The 22,696-nt window shown below is 42.9% G+C and overlaps 1 protein-coding gene across 2 annotated transcripts in view; it reads right to left on the bottom strand.

Annotated features, from left to right (window-relative positions):
- Positions 1 to 22,696, bottom strand: part of OIT3 (oncoprotein induced transcript 3) — a 652,664-nt gene that overhangs the window by 23,040 nt on the left and 606,928 nt on the right. For both annotated transcript variants that reach the window (XM_069612178.1, XM_069612179.1), the window contains exon 8: positions 3,828 to 3,927. In XM_069612178.1, the coding sequence (XP_069468279.1) occupies positions 3,828 to 3,927 (100 nt within the window). The remainder of the gene's footprint in view (positions 1 to 3,827; positions 3,928 to 22,696) is intronic.

Below are 22,696 nucleotides of genomic sequence, written 5' to 3'. Positions count from 1 at the left end.
AAAGAGGTTCTCCCGGGGGTCATAGGGCTGGAGCAATTGAGTTTCATAAAGGGGAGGCAAACATGGGACAACACTAGAAGAGTGATCCATCTATTGGAAAAAATAGAAATAAAACAAATACCGGCCACTCTCATCTCGTTGGATGCTGAGAAATCTTTTGACAGGGTGAGCTTTTGACAGGGTGGAGTAGCTGTACCTGTTTCAGATGATGGAACTAGTGGGCTTCGGGCCTAAATATATGCAAATGGTAGGGGCAAACTATAGTAATCCATCGATTCGCTTGGTAGTGAACAATCATATCTCAGAAACTATACGTATAGAGCGTGTGACGAGACAGGGATGCCCCCATCTCCGCACCTGTATGCTATTTTTTTAGAAACCCTGTTAGTGGCAATTATACATTAAGGGAGTCCCATTTGGAGGGGAAACACATAAAAATGCTGCATATGACATGTTACTAACATTAGTAGACCCTGGGAGGTCTAACCTGGCCCAAGTATGCACGCTTAAAGAGTAAGAAGGCTGTTGGGCTTGATATAAATAGGGGTAAATCGGAAATGTTAGAGGTGGAACTCTTGAAAAGAACTGGCCACACAGATACGGAATAGCTCCCCATTTCACTTAGCAGGGGGGAAGCCTAACATATTTAGGCATAACATTGACAATCAAGGTGGCAGCGCTTTATAAAGCTAACTTTCCGGACCTAATCAAACAAACGCAAACAGATTTCACAAAGTGGTCCCCGATGTGGATCTCCTGGCTGGGGCGTATAAACGCAGTTTAGATGGTGACCCTCCTGTGGGTACTTTATAGATTCCACATGCTAGCAATAGCGATCCTGAACGCTTTCTTTAAAGCAATGAATACACTATCCTCTAGATTTATCTGGCAGAATAAACGCCCAAGAGCAGCTTGGGACCTACTGAAGTCCCCTAGACAAAGGGGAAAAATAGGGCTCCCAAATCTACACCAATACTATGAAGCGGCCCAAATGAGAGTAGTACATGAATGGTTTTCAGGAAGTAGAGAGAGAATATGGATAGAGCAGTGGCGGGAATGGCCCTGACTGGTTTGCTCTGGCTACATGGAAACGAGAGACCCCCGTGTGGCAGGTGTAGTAGGGTTCTGTGCACGACATGTGACGTCTGCGACAGGAGGATCAGGAAGGGACACCTATCTACTATTCCATCTCCCTTTACCGCAACCTTTGACAATCCCACCTTCACACCGGGCATGGCGGAACAGGCATTTAAAAGGTGGAAGGAAAAGGGATGTGTGAAGATCAGAGACATGGTGTGGGAAGGGGAAGTAATGCCATTTGTGAATTGCAAGAAACAGGTGGAGGAAGGGGATAGATTCGAATATACTCAATTGAGACACTGGCTAAGACAGAAGGAGACTCACCAAGCCGCAACCAGGCCACTAACAAAATTTGAGACATATATTACTTCACACTCCAGGGACAAACAGTAGCGGACGTATATAGACTGCTGCAATAAGGCTCGGACCCAAGATCGTGGCCGTATAAATCGGCATGGGATGGCTCTCTGGGTGAAGTAATAACCCGGGGCACTGGGAAGAACTTATTAGGAACTTAACAACATTGACCATCTCATTGCAATTGCAAGAGCCATGGTATAAAATGATGCTCCAGTGGCACTATACTCTGAGCAAACTACACAAGATGCATATATAGATCATCAACTAAGGAATGCTGGAGGGGATATAAGGGGGTAGGAGATTGGTTGCACATCTGGTGGAGCTGTCCCAAGATTAAAGGGTTTTGGGAGGAGATTATGACATTTCTACAGGAAATAGTCATGGAAGTCTTACCCCTCACATTAGCCAAGACCCTGGGAGGGCTTATAAAACCGTCTCTATATATAATCTCGAAGTCTCAGAAAAGAGCCTTGGCAACATCATTAATAGCTGCATGGATGGTAATTGCTAAAGACTGGAAACAAAGAAGCCCCCCAATGGCGATAAATTAGCTCTGCAAAGTCTGGTAAATAGTAGCGATAGAGCGGATTACGTATTGGGTCCAATGGGATGCGGACAGGTTCCAGAAGGAATGGGGAGAACCTTTACAATTTTTAAAAAGTGATTTTGTGCAACAATGGTACCCTCAAAATATACGGGTGCTGGACATGAGATGACCTACTGGAAATCGGTGGAGAGAAACGGATAAGAACATTATGCTACGGATGACACAGAATATGGAAATGCGTGGTGCAGCCAAGTCTCATGGGAGGAGCTTTTCCCTAAAGCATCACTTCTACAAAGTCAGGAATAGCTAAGACTACGAGATTCCAGCTGCAAGTTCCCTTTATCCCCCCTATGAGCCAGGCACATGTGTGTTCCATTCTGTCACTGATCCACAAGATATTTGACGGCAGGGAGCTGTTACGTGTAGACATACATGTAGGTGACTCCCAGCTGTCAAGTTTTGGTCATTTGCACGTGTTAATGGATGGCACATGGGCAATGGGGAACTAACAGAGCAATGCAACAAAGCTGATCGAATAAATAGGGTCAATAGAACAATACAGGGAAGTAAGGAAAGTAGGTTTAACCCACTTCAGTGTGACATAGAGGAGCAGGACACTGGCATACAGCATGCTGGAGTGGAACACGGGGAGGGAGCTGGACAGTCTAGCAGAGCATCATAGAAGCACTGAAAACATGTTGCAATAAATGATGCTACTTGGGAGGTCACCTGTAATGTCTTTTGTGACATCATGAGCTGTGCATTGGAGGGCCAAGTTATGGTGACACTGCTAAGCAAGACCAGAGAATTTTAGTGTTTTTGAGTTTGTATCGCTCTGTTAAAATGAGTGAGATATATATAATATAGAAGTATATATATTATATATATTATATATATATTCTCTGAAAAAACCTTAGTTAAGGTGCAGTTAAATTAATCAGATTTAACGCAACAAAACCCTTGAAATTCAGCAGATGTGGGAAGTCATGACCAGCTTAAGTCGGCGCGCTCCTGTTGATGTCCCCCATGCTATGTCCTCCATATAACTCTGGTTATGTTAAAATGTTCGAGCTCTGAACTTATTCCCCATCACCCCCCGCATCCCCAATTTCTCATGGTGTCCTCTTATCCCCTCCCCACATCTGGTCTGATGCCATTTCCTCCTTTTTCCTCCTCCATTTTTTCCACTTTTCATTTTTAACTAACCCTGATTATACCCGTTATAACTGACGTTTTCCCTCACATCTCTCACAGCTTTTTTATTTCTGAAAAGCCCCTCTTCTGCTGCAAAGCACCATGGCAGATATAGCTATTATTTTGGAGAAGGGGTCAACCCCTTCTGTGACTAATAGTTTAACGACTTCTGGATGGAATAACCCTAGACCCCTCCTGGAAACCGAGTCAGTGCTTCGGCCTCAAGTTGTTTTGTACCTGGTCCAATTACGTCCAGCTGTTTTTGCTGTGCGCTGTTCAGAAATGTGAACTTTTTCTCTACTGTGATTTTTCAGTTTTTAATGAATCCTTTCCACAGTTTCCACTCTAGGGGTAGGGGGGCCTGTGACAAACATTTTGTTTGCAAAATATCAGCCAAATCCGTTATGCAAGTCAAAAGCTATTAGCAATTCAATTTTTGGGTTTCCTATAGAACTTGATACTCAAGTATAGTGCAGTGACAGCCACACTATAAGCAGCACTGGTTCGATACACAGTCTCGGAATTTCGCTTAGAGGCTGGAGTCTGGCATGGAGCGCAATATAAGAAACCAGCATAGCCTGCTACCAGGCTATGAGCTACAATGAATTGGCTCATTTGAAAAAAACGTAGTAATGTTTTGGCTCACCTTGTTATCTTTGCCCACAAACTTGAACACAGGGACTTGGAAATGTTTAGCGAGGTGGTCCTTTGATGTATATTGTTTGACTGTGTCATCTGACACACATCTGGAAAAAACAGAAAGGGTCAGATCTCTTTCTCAACTTCATTACCTTAGCAGACTGGACAAATGGGTTGCACACCTTCGAAAACAAATGCAATAGAAACAGCTAGCATAATTGTAACACATAATGAAAGAGTACGATTTTGTCACCAATTCCGTAATGGTTTTGAGGTTGTTGAAATTTGTATGAAGCAGCAAAATGTTGAATTTCTATTAATTGCAATCAGGTCGGTATCTTAATTAAATCGTAGAGATTTTGGAATACATTTTTTATATTTTGGCAGTAGGTGTGGCCAGTGGCATGATGTTCTTGTTCCTTAGCCCTCCCCTCAGAAGCCAACTCCCGCCAATGGCTCTTAAATCCCCTGGTTTACTGAGAGATGGTTTACAGATAGAGCAGTTTGACAATGCTCCTGTTAAAGAAAATGCTGGCCTCCAGGCAAATACAAAAAGGCTTGGTTGCTGACTCACATTTGTCTTCTTTTATTCCATCATCCATTCATGCAAATTACACTTCTGGTATATCTTCCAAAACAACATTTCTACCGGGCAACCACCTTCAAGAAGGAGCAGTGTTTAAAGGGGTTTCCCCCTATAGAAGATTACTAGAATTAGTGCATATGCACGTCGAAACCTGAAATTTTTCTCTGGTCTGGTGGCTTGTGCACACTGCTTCCCCCAGGCCAGGAAGGGAGCTCTGCCACCCCATCCCCATCCCCATAGACAAACTTCAATGAAAGATATGCTAGACAACTAGCAAAAGAAAGATGTTATTATCCACTGCACAAACAGGGGATGGGCTAGCACGAGTTCCTAGACGTCCAGTACCTTGTTGTTACTTTATCCTTCACAAATGGCAACAGACACCGGGGAGGTTTTTTTTAACCCCAACGTGGGCTATTATTAAAATATAACAATACCATCAACCAATGCATCATCCTCTCCCTCCTAAAGGTGGGGCAGCCAGAGCTGGCTCGAGTCTAGCAAGAGCCAAATGCATGGCTCTGGCTCAGCTCCAGTGCCTTTGTGACGGAAAAGTCCAAATGGAGCCCAACCAAGTATCACCTCATCCTCTGTTACATTCACAGAGTATATCAAAGTGACACTGACACTCAGTAACAATGGAAAGAACTGCATGCAGTCATCTACTTGTACACAGTACTTTGTTTATATCATGCGAGGAATATCATGTTGCTGCAAAACTAACGATGCAATGGGAGAACGTGTGTTAAGAAACTGTTCTGCAATAATGTTTTAGTCCTGAAACTGTTGAACAATAACACCTGCCTTCCCCATTTTATCAATCAATGCGAACCTGGGAAAAATCACTCTGCTTAAATGGGTCTTATTTCCATTGATCCTTTGGCTGCCACAACTGGGATCACTAAGAAGTGATTCTGTTAAATGTGCACTACCCAACAGCCACACACACACACATATATATATATATATATATATATTCAGTGAAACGTTGTCAAAGGGACGTTATGGTTAAGTTGCACTACTAAAGACCTATCAAATTCAGTGAAAAAACGTTGTTTAAGGGGCGTTATGGTTTAGTTGCCCTATTAAAAAGCTATCAAATTCAGTGAAAAAACTTTGTTAAAGGAATGTTATGGTTCAGTTGTCCTAAAAAAAAAAACTATCAAATTCTGTGCAAAAAGTTTTTTTAAAGGGACATTGCAGTCACTCTGTAGTAATACCAACCTATCCATATTATGGTTACATGTAAAATCGAAAACCCCCAGAAATGTGCTAGTTATGGTAAGCTAAGCAACCATAACTCGTGCCACCACTGTGCACTGCTAAGACTAACACCCATAACATGAAATATGACATCACAAACATCATTGATGACATCACATGCCTGGCTCCCTCTTTGTTTGTTCACTGACATATCTTGGCCATGAGGTTTTCTTCAGTGGCAGTCAGAAAGTAAACAATCAGAAGGTACTATATTTGTTTGTTTGTTTGTTTTATTATTTATAATGCGCAGCATACCCTAAGGTAACAGGAAGTAGCAGTTACATGTATATGCGAAGCTTAGTTACACAACAAAGTCAAAATGTACAAACAGGTATTAAATACATAGGGTATATACAAATGGTACCTATTTACAGGTGGATGGTACAAGAGCAAATATACAAATGAAACAGACAGCTTACATCAGCAATGTATGCAGGTATAGGTGTTTGTGGAATACAAGTATACAGTTGGTGGGAGGGGTAGTTGTAACTACCAACAGCAGTGAATCCGTGCTACTTGCTAGGCAGGGGTTATCATTTAATGATCATTCGATTTCAGCCACAAGATTGTGTTGGTCCTGAAATTTTGATAGGATAGGTCGGTTCTCAGTGTGGGAGGTAGGGAGTTCCACAATTTGGCTGTTTTCACAGGGAAACTGTATTTGTAGAATGTAATGAAATTTGTAGAGCTTACCCTTCTAATATGGTCTTACACTAGTTTCTTTACGGTTTACTTACATCATTTCATACATATACATGGGGGAAGAAGCCAGCCTGAAACAGCAATTATTTCTGTCGATGAAGATAATGACCACTTTCTGGTAATAGTGCTGCTTTTTTGCTTACTTTACTTTCCCTATGTATGCTCATATTTGTATGCGTTGTGGTCTCTTTATGTTTAGTGTGTAGCAGTACAATTATGTAGTAAATGAGGCATTGTTAGCTACTTATGATATGTTTACAGTACGCAAAACTCTGAAACGAAAGCATTCATCATTTTACCATCCAACATGGCAAGATGTTGAACATTGCACCTCTGTGGTGCATGCAGCAGACAATGCCTACGTTTCTACATGAGTAGGTTCATGTAATAGAACGTTGTGTCATGCAATGGTCTTTATAGCAATGCATTGCTTAATGAACTATGTATGTCATGATAGTTCTCCCAATGAACTCTCATACTTTCCTGCCAACATTATAATGACTATCCCTTGTGGAGGCTTTTAATGACAACTAAGTGCACATGTGATGTCATCAGTGATGTCATCAATGACATTTGTGATGTCATATTTCATGTCATGGGTGTTAGTAGTCTTAGCAGTGCACAGTGATAACGCGAGTTATGGTTGCTTAGCTTACCATAACTAGCAAATTTCTGTTCTTTTTTGGTTTTACGTGTAACCATAATATGGATAGGTTGGTATTACTACAGAGTAACTGCAATGTCCATTTAAAAAACATTTTGCACGGAATTTGATAGGTTTTTCTTAGGGCAACTGAACCATAACGTCCCTTTAACAACGTTTTTTCACTGAATTTGATAGCTCTTCAGTAGTGCAACTTAACCTTGACGTCCCTTTAACAATGCTTTCTCACTGATTTTCATAGGTTTTTACCAGGATACCCTTAGTTTGTAAACAAGTACCGTACAACATACTGGACCCGCTGGCACCATTTTAATGCGCACAGCAGTCGCAGAGTATGCGTCTGGTCGCAGACATTGGGGGGCATCCAACCGGCTTAGAAAGGCACAGGTTCTCGTGCATAGTGGTACCATTCAGCAAACACAAGGAACACATACACACAGCACCATGTACGTGAATTGCAAGGGAAAATAGAGTAGGTCTGGAAACTATGTACTTATGAAAGAAACAGAACAAAGGCATCACGAGTGCACCATAACGTAATGCACCAGTAAGACAATTTTACTGCACTGTTGCTTTACCCAGGAACAAAGAACGAACAGCCACAGTAAGGACTGGAAAGTACTAAGAACAGAACGTCACTACAACGTAGTAAGCACACTAAACTGTGTCTGATAATTGCACAGGTGGTGCATTATACAATGGTAGATAAGCATAACTTTTCTTTTTGTACGCAGCAATGGCAAGCACCTTAGAGTGGCTGTAAAAGAATTTCCCTCATGATGAAATCACTTATGCTAGTAAAACCATTGGTACGCACCGCAGTCTGAAATGTGAAATATTTAATATTTATTGCTTCATGTACATCTAACCGATTTATTTTCTTTAAGAGAACATATTGGAAAGGAAAGCAATGCAGCACAAGCAGCACCCCTTCCACAATAGTATACGACACAGGAAAGCAAAGAAACTCTGTAAATAGCAAACTGCACAGCCTGGAAGCACAAATGGAAGAATTGGTGAAAAATGTTGCCGCCTTAAAATATTACGTACATGGACATATTATGGACAAAATAAAATACCACTGCCAGACCTGCACATGTAACCCTCCCCCATTTCATAGCCCGCCATCCCCTCAAAATCTGTGTGATCAAAGATGTTACGATGATACCTCAATCCCTTCCTCCCCTCACGACCAACGTGTACAAATCCCCAATTCCCCACAATATTCATCCACTTCTGCTACCCCTTCCCTAATAGTATTTATGATTGTGTGCAAATGACAGTTGATATGTAAATTGTTCCTGAGTGTATATGTGGCTTTTACTTTGTTTTTAAACTCCCCTTATGACTCAGCAGTGCACATTACTAGTGGGAATGACCGCAATTAAGCAAAAGGGAGGTGTCCTACAGATACTGCACCTGTCCGGCCTATCCGCAATCACAATGGAGGCATCCATACATTGCCAGAATGAACCGCATGTCCACATCTTGTGAACCACCTATAACTATTTGTGCAAGCGGACGTTTGTCCGTTGCACAAGTACGCACATGCATATCTCTTCCTCTATCTCCTGGTAACACCGCCCCTGTCCAGCATATGCAAAGAAACTTGTGACGAACTTTAAGTAGTTTTAGGCGCCCACCCACAATCTACATCCCACCTGCTATACCATACAATCACCCAGCGTGTCCCAAAATGGTCAGTGCATGTGTGTCGCACTATTCATCAGTGCAGATATCCCAACGGTATGCATAGGACACCTATGCACATGCGCACAAAGCATTGCACCCAAAACGCGTCCTGCAGACAGCCGTCCCAATCGAGAACATGCCCATCACCACCATGGGACTGCACCCATGCTCCGCGTGGGTCCTTATGTCGCGGACACTGTCCGGACCCTCAAACAGTGGAAAAGTGCAATGTTCTGTGATCTACGGAGTGTTATTGGGAAATTACACGCTTACAAAGTCCCCACAATGTGCCATTGCACAAGTATGTATTTGGTTTAGCGATGTAGGCCTCTTTGCTGGTTAACAAGGGGGGTCCTGGGAGTCCCTCTGCCAGACATTAGTCCTGGTTACGAGAGACTTACCCAGAGTCTTTAGCTCACTATCTTTCACAAAGAAGAAATATCCCAGACATATCAGTCTTTGTCCTGCCCTGGGGCAGTCCAGCACCGAAATGCTAGGCAATTCTCCTCTGAACAAGAGTACCAACAGAAACCCCAGACACGTGTTTCGGTCTGGTTGGACCTCATCAGTAGGGTGGATCTGTGCCTCTCTAAGAATAGTGAGCAAGGGGTCCACGTCTGGATTCCCCTAGTAACTTAGGGTGAGACCCAAAGTTACTTAAATATGCAGATTAACAAGGGGGGTCCTGGGAGTCCCTCTGCCAGACATTAGTCCTGGTTACGAGAGACTTACCCAGAGTCTTTAGCTCACTATCTTTCACAAAGAAGAAATATCCCAGACATATCAGTCTTTGTCCTGCCCTGGGGCAGTCCAGCACCGAAATGCTAGGCAATTCTCCTCTGAACAAGAGTACCAACAGAAACCCCAGACACGTGTTTCGGTCTGGTTGGACCTCATCAGTAGGGTGGATCTGTGCCTCTCTAAGAATAGTGAGCAAGGGGTCCACGTCTGGATTCCCCTAGTAACTTAGGGTGAGACCCAAAGTTACTTAAATATGCAGATTAACAAGGGGGGTCCTGGGAGTCCCTCTGCCAGACATTAGTCCTGGTTACGAGAGACTTACCCAGAGTCTTTAGCTCACTATCTTTCACAAAGAAGAAATATCCCAGACATATCAGTCTTTGTCCTGCCCTGGGGCAGTCCAGCACCGAAATGCTAGGCAATTCTCCTCTGAACAAGAGTACCAACAGAAACCCCAGACACGTGTTTCGGTCTGGTTGGACCTCATCAGTAGGGTGGATCTGTGCCTCTCTAAGAATAGTGAGCAAGGGGTCCACGTCTGGATTCCCCTAGTAACTTAGGGTGAGACCCAAAATTACTTAAATATGCAGATTAACAAGGGGGGTCCTGGGAGTCCCTCTGCCAGACATTAGTCCTGGTTACGAGAGACTTACCCAGAGTCTAATTTCTGGCAGAGAGACTCCCAGGACCCCCCTTGTTAATTTGCATATGCAAGTAACTTTGGGTCTCACCCTAAGTTACTAGGGGAATCCAGACGTGGACCCCTTGCTCACTATTCTTAGAGAGGCACAGCTCCTCCCTACTGATGAGGTCCAACCAGACCGAAACACGTGTCTGGGGATGCTGTTGGTACTCTTGTTCAGAGGAGAATTGCCTAGCATTTCGGTGCTGGACTGCCCCAGGGCAGGACAAAGACTGATATGTTTAGGATATTTCTTCTCTGTGAAAGATAGTGAGCTAAAGACTCTGGGTAAGTCTCTCGCAACCAGGACTAATGTCTGGCAGAGAGACTCCCAGGACCCCCCTTGTTAATTTGCATATGCAAGTAACTTTGGGTCTCACCCTAAGTTACTAGGGGAATCCAGACGTGGACCCCTTGCTCACTATTCTTAGAGAGGCACAGCTCCTCCCTACTGATGAGGTCCAACCAGACCGAAACACGTGTCTGGGGATGCTGTTGGTACTCTTGTTCAGAGGAGAATTGCCTAGCATTTCGGTGCTGGACTGCCCCAGGGCAGGACAAAGACTGATATGTTTAGGATATTTCTTCTCTGTGAAAGATAGTGAGCTAAAGACTCTGGGTAAGTCTCTCGCAACCAGGACTAATGTCTGGCAGAGAGACTCCCAGGACCCCCCTTGTTAATTGGCCTCTTTGCTGGTTGCAAGGTCTCCGCAGCAGCCCTACAAAAGATCACATCCCAGAACTGCTCCGCATTCTGTTTCTAGCTTTTCAGAACAGAGTAGCGGCCCACATAGCTTTGAGCTGTAACTGAGTTTGGAACAATTTCTGCTATGCCACATTACCATTGCAAGTGATGACAACCATGTCAGCCTGGCTCACAACGCACAGTAATGGATAGAAGTATTAACTGCCCTTCCTGTGAACCAAATCCTCGGTACTGATAGTTCCCACTATCCCATTCCCATGGGCAGTATGCTGACAACGGTAGTATGTGGCATGTGCGCTTCCCCAAGTACCGCAAGGGCCGCGCCCCAGTAAAGCAGTAACACCCCTTCTTCATTTTCCACTATCTTCTTTACTGCATCCCCTCATTTGGTAATGATAAATAGTCATAGTCACACATGTATCCACCAATCACAGTAAAGAGCTCTCCATACAGTTCTGGACAACATTCCTCTGCGTAGACAGCACACCCAGAGATGTTATTGCGCAATCCCTTAGTCCCCACAGTCCCATTTCCATGCACGCCATCCTCAAAAGCCCTGGATGTGGCTTTCGTGCTTTGTGCGGGCATGGGAGAATAAATTGCAACCAGGGTAGGGGATTTCGTCTTCAGTGGTGGCTCTGAAAAGACCCTTTTTTTCCTTTTCTTTTAGATGCTTCTAGCGAAACATGTTTATTTTTGGTTTTTATAGGGTTTTTTGTTTTCTTTGCCTCCTCACTTTCTTACAGTAAACTTTTCACTGCCTCCTGTATGTGGGCAAACAAAAGAGCATTACCAATGCTGGACAAAGAAATGCCATTTGCATGGAAACACACCGCATTTCGAGAATGAACGTTGTCATTCTTGCAGAAGAACATCCCACGAGCGGACAAAAAAATCACACATGCTTCTGTTGATGAGGCCCCTTCCAGCCTCTGGCTGGGAACAACATATGTTAAGATAGCCCCATACTCTTCTTGGTGTTTTGGCAGAGAAGACCACCTGAGCAGTGGGAAAAAAGCCTCTTCACTACCTTCATCAACCTCTTCAGTTGATGGAACAAACGTAAACAAGGCATGTAACTCAAATGCATGCTGCCATAATGCACAACGACAACGTGCACTGTAGCGAAACTGGCCACTTGTCTGCAAATGGCAGGCATGATGCCGAAACTGCAAACATGGACAGCGCACCACAATGCGAAGACTCCTTCCAAACCGGAATCGCCATCAACGTGTCTTTCCTTGGCATACCTGTGCACATCTACCACAAAGGCATCACCCAAAATCAATACAATGCATTTTTCCATGTCAGGCCTCCTAACTAAGCAGATTAATGAAAAATAGTATTACCGCCCCTTCCTGTGAACCATCAGTAACTGATTGGATAATCGCCACAGTCCCATTTGCATTGGCCCTCATGATGAGAAGCACAGACTGTGGCACATGTGCTTCCCCAAGTACCGCGAGGGGCCACACCCCAGTAAAGCAGGAGCAGCCCTTCTTCCCTATCCACTATTTTTTGTCCAGCACCTAAAGAAGTTGATGAAAGCAGTGATGCAGATTTTTCCCACTGCCAAGGTGGTTTTCTCAAGCATACCACCAAGGGGAGAATGGGACCATGCCGGTGTAATTTGTCCCCAGCCAGAGGTGGGACGGTGTCTTATAAACAAAGCATATGTCAGTTCATGTGCAGTGCTGGGATGTTCTCCACCGACTATGACATCATTAATGAGCGAAATATGCACTAGTTGCATGCAAATGGCATTTCTTTGACCGCCATTGGCAATGCTGTGTTGCTTTACACTGTGTAAGAAGTGTTGAAGAGAATCCTGTAGTCCTCATTGGGTACTGTTAAATAGTCACACATGCATCCACCAATCACAGGCAAGACGTCAGCATCTAACACTGTCAGTTCTGTACAACACTTCATATGTACCGTTACACATTCAGATTGCAAGTGTCGTGTGAATCGAAAGCACCTCCAGTACAAAGTTCAGTAACACTATCCAAGACTTCTGCATCCAGATTCATCCACATCGCCAGGAGTGGGGGAATACATGTACATGCTTGCACAGAACCTTGTTTGTTTTTGCTCTTTATCTCAGTTTCTGTTTCCTTTTCCTCCTTACATGTTTACAGGATTCTCTTCAACGCTTTTTGCGCAGTGTAAAGCAACACAGCACTGCCAATGGCGGTCAAAGAAATGCCATTTGCATACAACCAGTGCATATTTCGCTCATTAATGATGTCATAGTCGGTGGAGAACATCCCAGCACTGCACATGAAGTGACACATGCTTTGTTTATAAGACACCGTCCCACCTCTGGCTGGGGACAAATTACACCGGCATGGTCCCATTCTCCCCTTGGTGGTATGCTTGAGAAAACCACCTTGGCAGTGGGAAAAATCTGCATCACTGCTTTCATCAACTTCTTTAGGTGATGGAGCAAACGTCCACATGACATGTACCCTAAATGTTGACCTCCAAAATGCACCACGACAACATCAACAGTACCGACAGAGGCCACATATCTGCAAAGGTCAACCATACCGCTGAAATTGCTCTCTTAGACAGTGCCCCAAAAAGCCTCCACTCCTTCCAACTCAAAATGAACAGCAATGCCTCTTTGCATGACATACCTGTGCAGATCTTGCACAAAGGTATCACCCACGATCAGTACTCTGCGCCTCTCCATCTCAGCCAACCTCACTACAGAGTATTGGGAAAAAATAGCACCAGCCCTTCATGTGAAGCACTCCCTCGACACCTCATTGGATAATCCCCACCGTTCCATTTACATGCCCACCATGCTGAGAAGGGCAGAATGTGGCATGTGCACTTTCCCATCTACAGGGAGGGCCGCGCCCCAGTAAACCAGGCAGGCCTTCTTCCCTTTCCACATTTGTTTTTGCAGCTGTCTCTCGTTAGGTACTATCAAATAGTCACACAAAGATGCAGCAATCACTTCCAAGACCTCTGCATTGAACACTATCATTTCTATACAGCACTCCATATGTACCGTTACACACTCACGGTACACGTTTTGTGTGCTTTCAAACTATCTCCAGTTAAAAGTTCACCAAAAGTATCCACGCTTTCAGCCTCCAGATTCACCCAGAGTGGCACCCACCACCACTAAGTACCACTAAGTACAGGTACAATATTTATTTTCCTCCCAGCACTCCAGTAAGTGCAAAGAACCAATACTTCAAAGTGCAGTACAGTAGTCAGTAATCTGTGCAATGGACACTACTCAAGCACATACAATATCCAGTTTACCCATATCCGCTTCTGTACAAACTATTTCAACACAGCACTCAGTGGACCCACTGAAGGAGTGTTCACGCCATAAGCTCCAGCCATGGACTAAAAACGGTAGGATGTGCTAACAATCACCACACCCGTGAAACCAATAATATATGCAATGCCCAGAAACCACACACAGAACGTAACAATGCCAAACCTACTTGCAAGCATGCCACATAGTTGTCGGCGCAACCAGTCCACCCATGCATCCAAGACGCTAGGGCCTCACCACATACAACAAACCGTAGTACACCCTATGTTGAAATGCTCATGTCATCTGCAATGCACTCCTCAGCTGCAATTGAGCCTGCTAACTTTCACCCTTGGTACATGTTTGCTTGCATTGCTGCATGACGCTGTGTTGGGTGTGGTGAACGGTATGTGGGTGGCTGTGTACATTGTTCACATTTGAAATGTGTGTTGCTGAGGACTTCCTTTCATGGTGCAATATCTTAAAACACTTCCTACAGCAAGGGTCTTATAAGGGGCACACCATAGCCAAAGTAAATGCTCACATTTGGCTCCCTAATGTGCAACACGTGCAATGACCTACACCATATGGTAATGTACGCATAGCACCTCACTTCTGGTGTTCTACAAAGTCTAAAATGTCCTCCACAACCATTCTTTAAAGGTCACCACCATCGGAGAGAGGCAGAGTTCAACCTGCATGGCTGCATGGCTGCATTATGCTGTGGTGGCTATCATCAAGGCCTAGGCTCTTGGTTGCATGGCCTATGGCCTACAGCCTTTGGCCATACACCCAAGAGTGTAGGCCTTGCCCACACCTACCACAACATAATAGCCATGTTTGGGAACATGTGGCCACATATGACAATCCACAAACGTACCATAAGAAGGGTGTTATAAAGGACAAACCATAGCAAACGCAAATGGTCACATGTGCCTCCCTACTGTGCAACAAATGCAATAACCTACACCATATGATAATGCACTCATATCAGTTCATTCTGCTGTTCTACTACTTGTAAAATGTCCTCCACAACCGTTCTTTGAAGGTCACCACCCTTGGAGAGATGCAGAGGTAAAACTGCATGGCTGCATTATGTTGTGGTGGATGTGCTGAAGGCCTAGGCTCTTGGGTGCCCTTTCACCATGCACCCAACAGTGTAGGCCTTGTCCACACCCAGCACAACATAACACAGCCATGCAGGCGAACATGTGGCCAGGTACCACAATCCACAAACGTAAAATAGGCAGTGACACTTCTGCCCAACCCCCGCACCATAATACAGCGATGCATGCACACATGTAACAGTGAGCAGGTTCCACAAACATACTACAGGGTCCGGCACCCCTACTCACTTCTATTCACATAGCATTGTATTACTGCCAATCCAACCACAAAATCTTCACAACAGTGGCCCTGCTCCCAGCACTCTAATAGGTGCACAAAACCAATAATTCATGATGCCGTACAGTAGTCTGCACTCCGCACAATTGACAGTACCGAAGCCGATCAAATATGCAGTTCAACCCTATCCACTTCTATGCACACAGTAGTTCAACACTGCACCCAGTGGACACACTGCAGGACTGTTCACACCATCAGGTACAGCCATGGACTACACACTGTAGGATATGCTAACAATCCGCACACCCATCGAAACAACAGTGTATGTAATGTTGACAAACTACACACACAAGGCAACAATGTGAAACCTACTTGCAACCAGGGCACATAGTTATCGGTGCAAGGCTTCCACCCATGCATCGAAGGGCCTATGCCCTTACCGCATGCAACCCACCATAGTTCACTGTATGTTAAAATGTTCATGTCATGTGCAATGCAATCCCCTTCTGCCATTGGTCTCCCATCAATCACCACGGAAAGACGGCGCTGCACCAGTTATCGTGCCATAACGCAGGCTGCCTGCATTCACCACACAAGGTATGCACAATACGCACAGATACTGCTGCCACACCACCATCTTCTTCCACCTAATGCGATATATCAGATTAACCACTTGTCACTCCCCCACCCTTTCCATCCCTTCTTCCCACCACCACATGGCACAAAGAATGTTTTCCAGGTCCTTCCAGGGCTGCACAGTCCTCCGATACACCATGGCAGTGTTTCCCAAAAATGTAGACGCACAGCACGCTTTCCTCCAGCCAACCACCGGGTGCGTCCAATGTTCACCGACATCACGGCGAACTGCAAGCCAATGAGACTTTTGTCCGCGGAGCGAACAGGGAAATGGGTCAGCGGAGCAGAGCCAGATATCACTATTTTTTTTAGATGTACATTTCAGTTCTTTGCAACAAAAGTACTGGTATGATTTTCACCAAACACACAAAAGCAGGCTTTCGGAACCCCGCTCCTGCCGCAAATTTGGTTAAAAAGATGACATCACAAATATCATTGATGACATCACTGATGACATCACATGTCTAGCCACTTCTTTTTTGTTCACTGCCATATCTAGGCCAGGTGGTTTTATTTACTGACAGTCAGAAACTTAACTTTCAAAAGGTATTATATTTATTATATTTATAGATATTGCTATTCTCACATGTTCTTACACTACTTTCCTTAGAATTTAATTGCATCTTATGATGTACATATATAGGGGAAGAAGCAGGCCTGAAACACAGAAATCATTTTTGTGCGTGAATACAATCATGTAGATTATAGACAGTTGCTAATGATACTGCCTCTTGTTTGCTTACTTTACTTTCCATATATAAGCCCCATATTTGTATGCATTGTAGTCTATTTATGTTTTGTGTGTATTAGTAGAAATATGCAATAAGTGATGCATTATTAGTTACTTAATACATGTTGCACAGTACGGAAAGGTCTGATACAGAAGCATTCACCGTTTTATTATATAACTTTGGAAAATTACAAATATAGCACCTCTGTGGTGTATGCTGCAGCCAATACCTACATTTCTGTATGAGGAGGTTCATGTACCAGAAAGAACACTGTAATGCAATGTTCTTTAGAACACTACATTGTGTAATGAAGTATGTAGTTTATTACACATCTCCCGATAATCCCTGATACTTTTTTTGCCAACATTACATTCACAACCCCTTGTATGAAAAGTAAATGCACATGTGATGTCATCTGTGATGTCATCAATGATATTTGTGATGTCATCTTTGATGTCCTGTGTGTTAGTCTTAGCAGTGCACGGTGGCAGCGCAAGTTATGGTTGCTTAGCTTACCATAACTGGCGAATTTCCGTTTTTTTAAAATTTTACTTGTAACCATAACGTCCTTTTAACAACGTATTTTTACTGAATTCCATAGGTTTTTATTGGTGCAACTTAACCATAAGGTCCCTTTAACAAAGTTTTTTCATTGAATTTCATAGGTTTTTATTAGTCCAACTTAACCATAACGTCCCTTTAACAAAGGTTTTTCGTTGAATTTCATAGGTTTTTATTAGTCCAACCTAACCATAACGTCCCTTTAACAATGTTTTTTTCAGTGAATTTCATGGGTTTTTACCAGTGCATGCTATTTTCCTACAACTTACTAACATCATACTTACTAAATATAACAATATTTGTGTCCAATTTCCAAAGTGTCACCTTAAAACTCTGCCATTTCCAACCTTCTAGAATCATTTTTAACACTTCTATACTAACTACACTTTTTGTAACTTTTTAAACTAGTTTTTCATCGGTAGACGTCTACGAACATCTGACTTCATTGCAGACCTTCCGGACAGTGCCACATGACCATACGCAGGCGGGCGGCATGATGACGTGTCCGAGAACCCATCCAAACTTCACGATAAGATCTGTGCTTCGCGGACAGTTCGGAACTGCATTTTCTACTGATCTAGGAACTTTCAACTTCAAAATTTCCCTTGCACACCCCCTACACCTTTCGTACTCATTATCCATTACCAATCTAGTACACAGTACATACTTGGAAGAATTTTATCAAAACTGCTATTTATCTTAAAAATGGCATCAATTATTGCCATCCCTCCTCCCCAGGAGCTACCACCACCACCAGCTGGAGGACCTTCACAACAAAAAAAGTGTAGTACTTTCAAAGACAATGAAGAGGACCAAGAAGATGAGGTAGAGAAGTGCCTACTTCTAGCACCAACATCGAATCATGGATGTGCCAGTTCTTTGCTACTGTTGGGAGTGTACCAAAGGCTAAAGCTACCAAAGTAAATGCACTGAGTGCAATTTTGTACTCAGTCGCAGACTACCTGGACAGTACTCCTACAGGACCATCTCCATGCGCCGCCACACCAAATCCAATGACGGCAATGCTCTCAGAAAGGTTGTTCCTTTCTCAGCAAGTAGTAAGCTGTCTTCCTCCACCACATCTTCCTCAACAAATACTGTAACCACACAGCCTAATGTCTGCAGGCATTGGTGCGTTATAAATAAATAAGGAGGGCTATGGACCATTAACGTCCATTGCAGCCCCGGAAATGGGGGATAAGGGCCATTAGGACCCATGGTTCCCAAAGCGGGAACCTAGGGTGCTGAAAAAGATTTTTCTTCCTATAGCGGGACGCCTGCGGTGTCCCGCTGTAAGAAGGAAGGATTATTCTTCGTACAGGGAGGAAAATCCTTTTCAAAGACAGCCAACATGGAAAGAGAAGGCAGGGCTCCATACACAGCCCCTCTTCCCTTGCCATGGCAGACTGCAAAACCCTATGAACATATTACCACAAGCACTTTTTTTCCCTTTCAAACCTATCATACCTTCGAATAACTTTACCACATAGACGGTCCCAGGTAGACATAGCCACTTTAACACAATTTTTCGTCCCTAGCGGTCATGGCCAGTAGCCAGATTGTCCGTGTCATGACCTTATGCCATGACCCAGACAATATGGCTACTGCCCACGGCCACAGGCTATACCTCAGTCACCAAAGGTAAAGGACTATTTTTTTGTACCTACATTATTACACTTGTCAAAAAATAAAACACGGGAACATTTGCAAAACCATTCTTTAATGTCCTTGCCAATGCTCCTCATGAGTTTGTGTAAAATCCGCCCATGTTTTATTTTTTAAAAAGTGTCAAAATGTATGTACGTACAATAGTCATATAACTTAGCCCCCACTTGACAAAATCCATTCAGTCTTTACACAAACATTAAAGGTTGGGTCTACAATCTTCCTCAAATCTTTTGTCCACATTCGTCAAATAGCAACAAAGTTATAAGCCATCTAAAAATGTTGAGACCCCCCTCTAATTTCGCCCCCTCTTGAGAAAATCCCACCAAACTTTAGAAAAACATTTATATCTAGATCCAAAATTGTTTTGCTAAATGTTGTGCAGATTCGTCAAATGACACATTTATATGCCTTTACAATATTTTTGGACCCCCCCCCTCTAATTTTGCCCCCTCTTGACAGAATCTTTTGCAAATCCACTCAGGATGAGTTCTAGAATAAAATAGCAAAATTACATGCAGTTTCATTGAGTGGCTCAAAAGTTATAGGCAATCCAAAAACTGCTTTTCCCCAACCGAGTAATGCAGAACTAGGCAAGACATCTGAAGTGTCAGCGAAAACCACAGGACTGCCCCAGGACATCTGGAGTGTTTGTGAACCTTCGGGTGGTGAAACAACCCATTTCTTGGCTTCTTATGTCCATATCCAATCCAATCCTCATCCCCCCACATCCCCAGAGATTGTTTGTTGAGTTTGACAAGTGCAATGCTGCTTTTTTTTGTTTTCACCGCGCTGTCCGCGGACCCCAAAAAGTCAGAGAATCCAAGATGGCAGGCGTTTCTGGAAAACCGATGCATTTCACGTTTTCTCACCACCCAATCAGCGGCCGTGTCCCGATGTCCGCGGACCACGCAAAAGTCAGTGAATTTTCTGGCCAATCAGAGGCCAGTCCGTCGACAGAACAGCCAATCAGAGGCCTGTCCGTGGACCGAACAGGGAAGTGAGTCAGCTGAGCGGACATAGATATCACTAATTTTTTTGCCTTACGTTTTGGTAGTTTAAAAAAAAACTACTGGACGGATTTACACCAAATTAACAAAAGTATGCTTTCGGGACCAAGCCACCGCTCCTGCCGCAAATTTGGTGAAAGTCCCTCCAGCGGTTTGGGCTGTAGGCACGACAGAAATGTTTTCCCATTATGTCTATGGGGAAAAAAAGAAATGTTGGGACCTACCCCTATAGCTTTGCCCCCCCTTGACCAAACCTCACCAGACTTTGCAAAAAATTCAGAGTGGGCCATATACTTTGGTGAGGATTCATCCGGGGGGAGCAAAGTTATAAGCCACCCAAAAAGTGCTCTTCCTATGGGTTTAGCAACTTAACCATAACTACATTGCCACTACCGCAGACCATGTAAAATATATATATATATATGTTACTGTTTCGACAAATGCATTTACACATGATTACATAGTTGCTATGTTGGTCATCTAATATGTATCTCATCGGGAATTTAGCATATTTGTGCTGGGTTATATTAAGCCTGTGAACTTTCGCGAAAGTCCTTACCTGCCCGTGCAATAAGTGATATGTCGGGAGTACGATCGGCAAGTTGAAACTTAGGATATTACAGCATATAAGAGCTATCAAAAATGTCGATCCTACATATCCTATGGCCCTACATTTCCAAGAGAAGCATGGAGGCAAACTTGAAGGCTTTAGATACTTTGGTATGCACACCATCCCAAAAACAGCAAGGGGTGGTAATCGTGAACTCCTCCTCAGACAAATGGAAACTAGATACATCTTAGACTTTGAGACCAAAAAACCACAGGGCCATAACTTAGATGAAGAACTATATACTTTCCTAGGCACCTAAGTTGTCTAAGAAGCACATCAAGCAATTTTATATATGGACTTTTAAGGAGATCCCAGATTTCAGTATGAATTTTCCGCTCCGCTCCTGCCCTTTGAATAACATGTGTTTTTGAAACTTTTAGTATTACAACTGTATTATTAGCCTCGAGTCAATGTATATGCAAATGCTTTTGTTGTATATGGTAGTTTGCTTGCAGCGTTTTCAGGAAATATGTCTTTCACAAGCATCAAGGTTAGAAGGTCTATTAATTCAATATTTTACCTCTAAATAGAGAATTGAATGCACTTTAGACTATATCCTTTCCTTTTGCCCTTTTTTATCATTATTAACTTTTTTCTCCTCTCAGGGTGAGCAACATATTTTTTGTTGAAATATTAATGAACACAGGAAATCATGTAGTTGCAAGCACACTTCTCCTTTGGTCTCTCTCCATCTTTGGTTGGATATAATTTTCTGGTCGGCAATACTATCCAGTGGTCTCCTTTGTAATTAAGTTTTTACGATGTATAGATAACTGTTTTTTATTGAAGTAAAGTATTTATAACTCATACAGTAACCAGTGATTCATATGTATCTGCAAAGTACAGAACTTTTATGCACTAAGCACTTTATTTATTCCAATATAGGAAATATATTGTGAAGCTGCTAATTGCACGTTGCACTTTATCAACTATGAGTTGTATTCTGTGGCTGCTAACTGCACATAGCACTTTATTGTATGCATGTTTGCACAGTTAGTAGAGATAAGTATCTGTACTTGAAAAGGTAATCACATTATATATGAATCTTAGAACACAAAGATTATGTGCACTATGCACTGAATTTCAAGTACTGCTTTGTTTTGTTAATATTTACAAATACTTAACATGTAGTGAGTGCCATTCCGGAATATTTCTAAATGCCTACCATTCATAGAACAACTATGTGTTAATGGCTCAGTTTGTCTAACTAACATGTTTTAAATAGACTCATTACATACAGTTTAAATACGGCAAATAGACTTAAGGTTATTCTGCTGTTATGCCTGATTTACAAGCACGTTCTGTTTTGCTACTGTGATGAACTTAGCCGTAAAACACAATCAAAGATGGCGAACACGAATAGTAGACCATATGGATGTGTGCATGACTCTCTATAATACAACCATAGAGAGAATGTTAGCATAAATAGTTCTTTTTCTGTGTTCCCCACGCGTAACATGAGCAAGCGGTTTGTTACCGCGAAACGCGTCATTTTCGTGTCACTTTTTCTGTCCATGACATTTTTATCCATTAAAGTATATTTTTGACTGACAATTCATGGTTTCCTGCATCAGTGTTTTGCGAAGATTATCGTACGCAAACGGCTTCCTGGAGTGCCCTCCACCTTCCCTGCACTTCTGCGCACAGGGACTTCCAAATATATATATATATATATATATATATATATATATATATATATATATGTTACTGTTTTGACAAATGCATTTACACATGTGTCCATAGTTGCTATATTGGTCATCTAATATGTATCTCATTGAAAATTTAGCATATTTGTGCTGGGTTATATTAAGCCTGTGAACTTTAGCGAAAGCATTTAGCACTTTATTGTTATTCTGTATCTATTGATCGGGTATCAAGTTGGTATTTCATTGTATACATGTGTACTTTTACTATATGCAATTTAGGTCTCTTTCAGCGTGTACTTACTTTTGAATTATTGTTGCATTACTGTTTGCAGTGACTATGCACTATAAATTGCAAAAGGC

Source organism: Ambystoma mexicanum, chromosome 8, assembly GCF_040938575.1.
Source record: "Ambystoma mexicanum isolate Mex_15411 chromosome 8, UKY_AmexF1_1, whole genome shotgun sequence".
Classification (NCBI taxonomy): Eukaryota; Metazoa; Chordata; class Amphibia; order Caudata; family Ambystomatidae; genus Ambystoma; species Ambystoma mexicanum.
The sequence above is the reverse complement of the archived record's forward strand: the minus strand, read 5'-3'. Positions and strand labels throughout refer to the sequence as shown.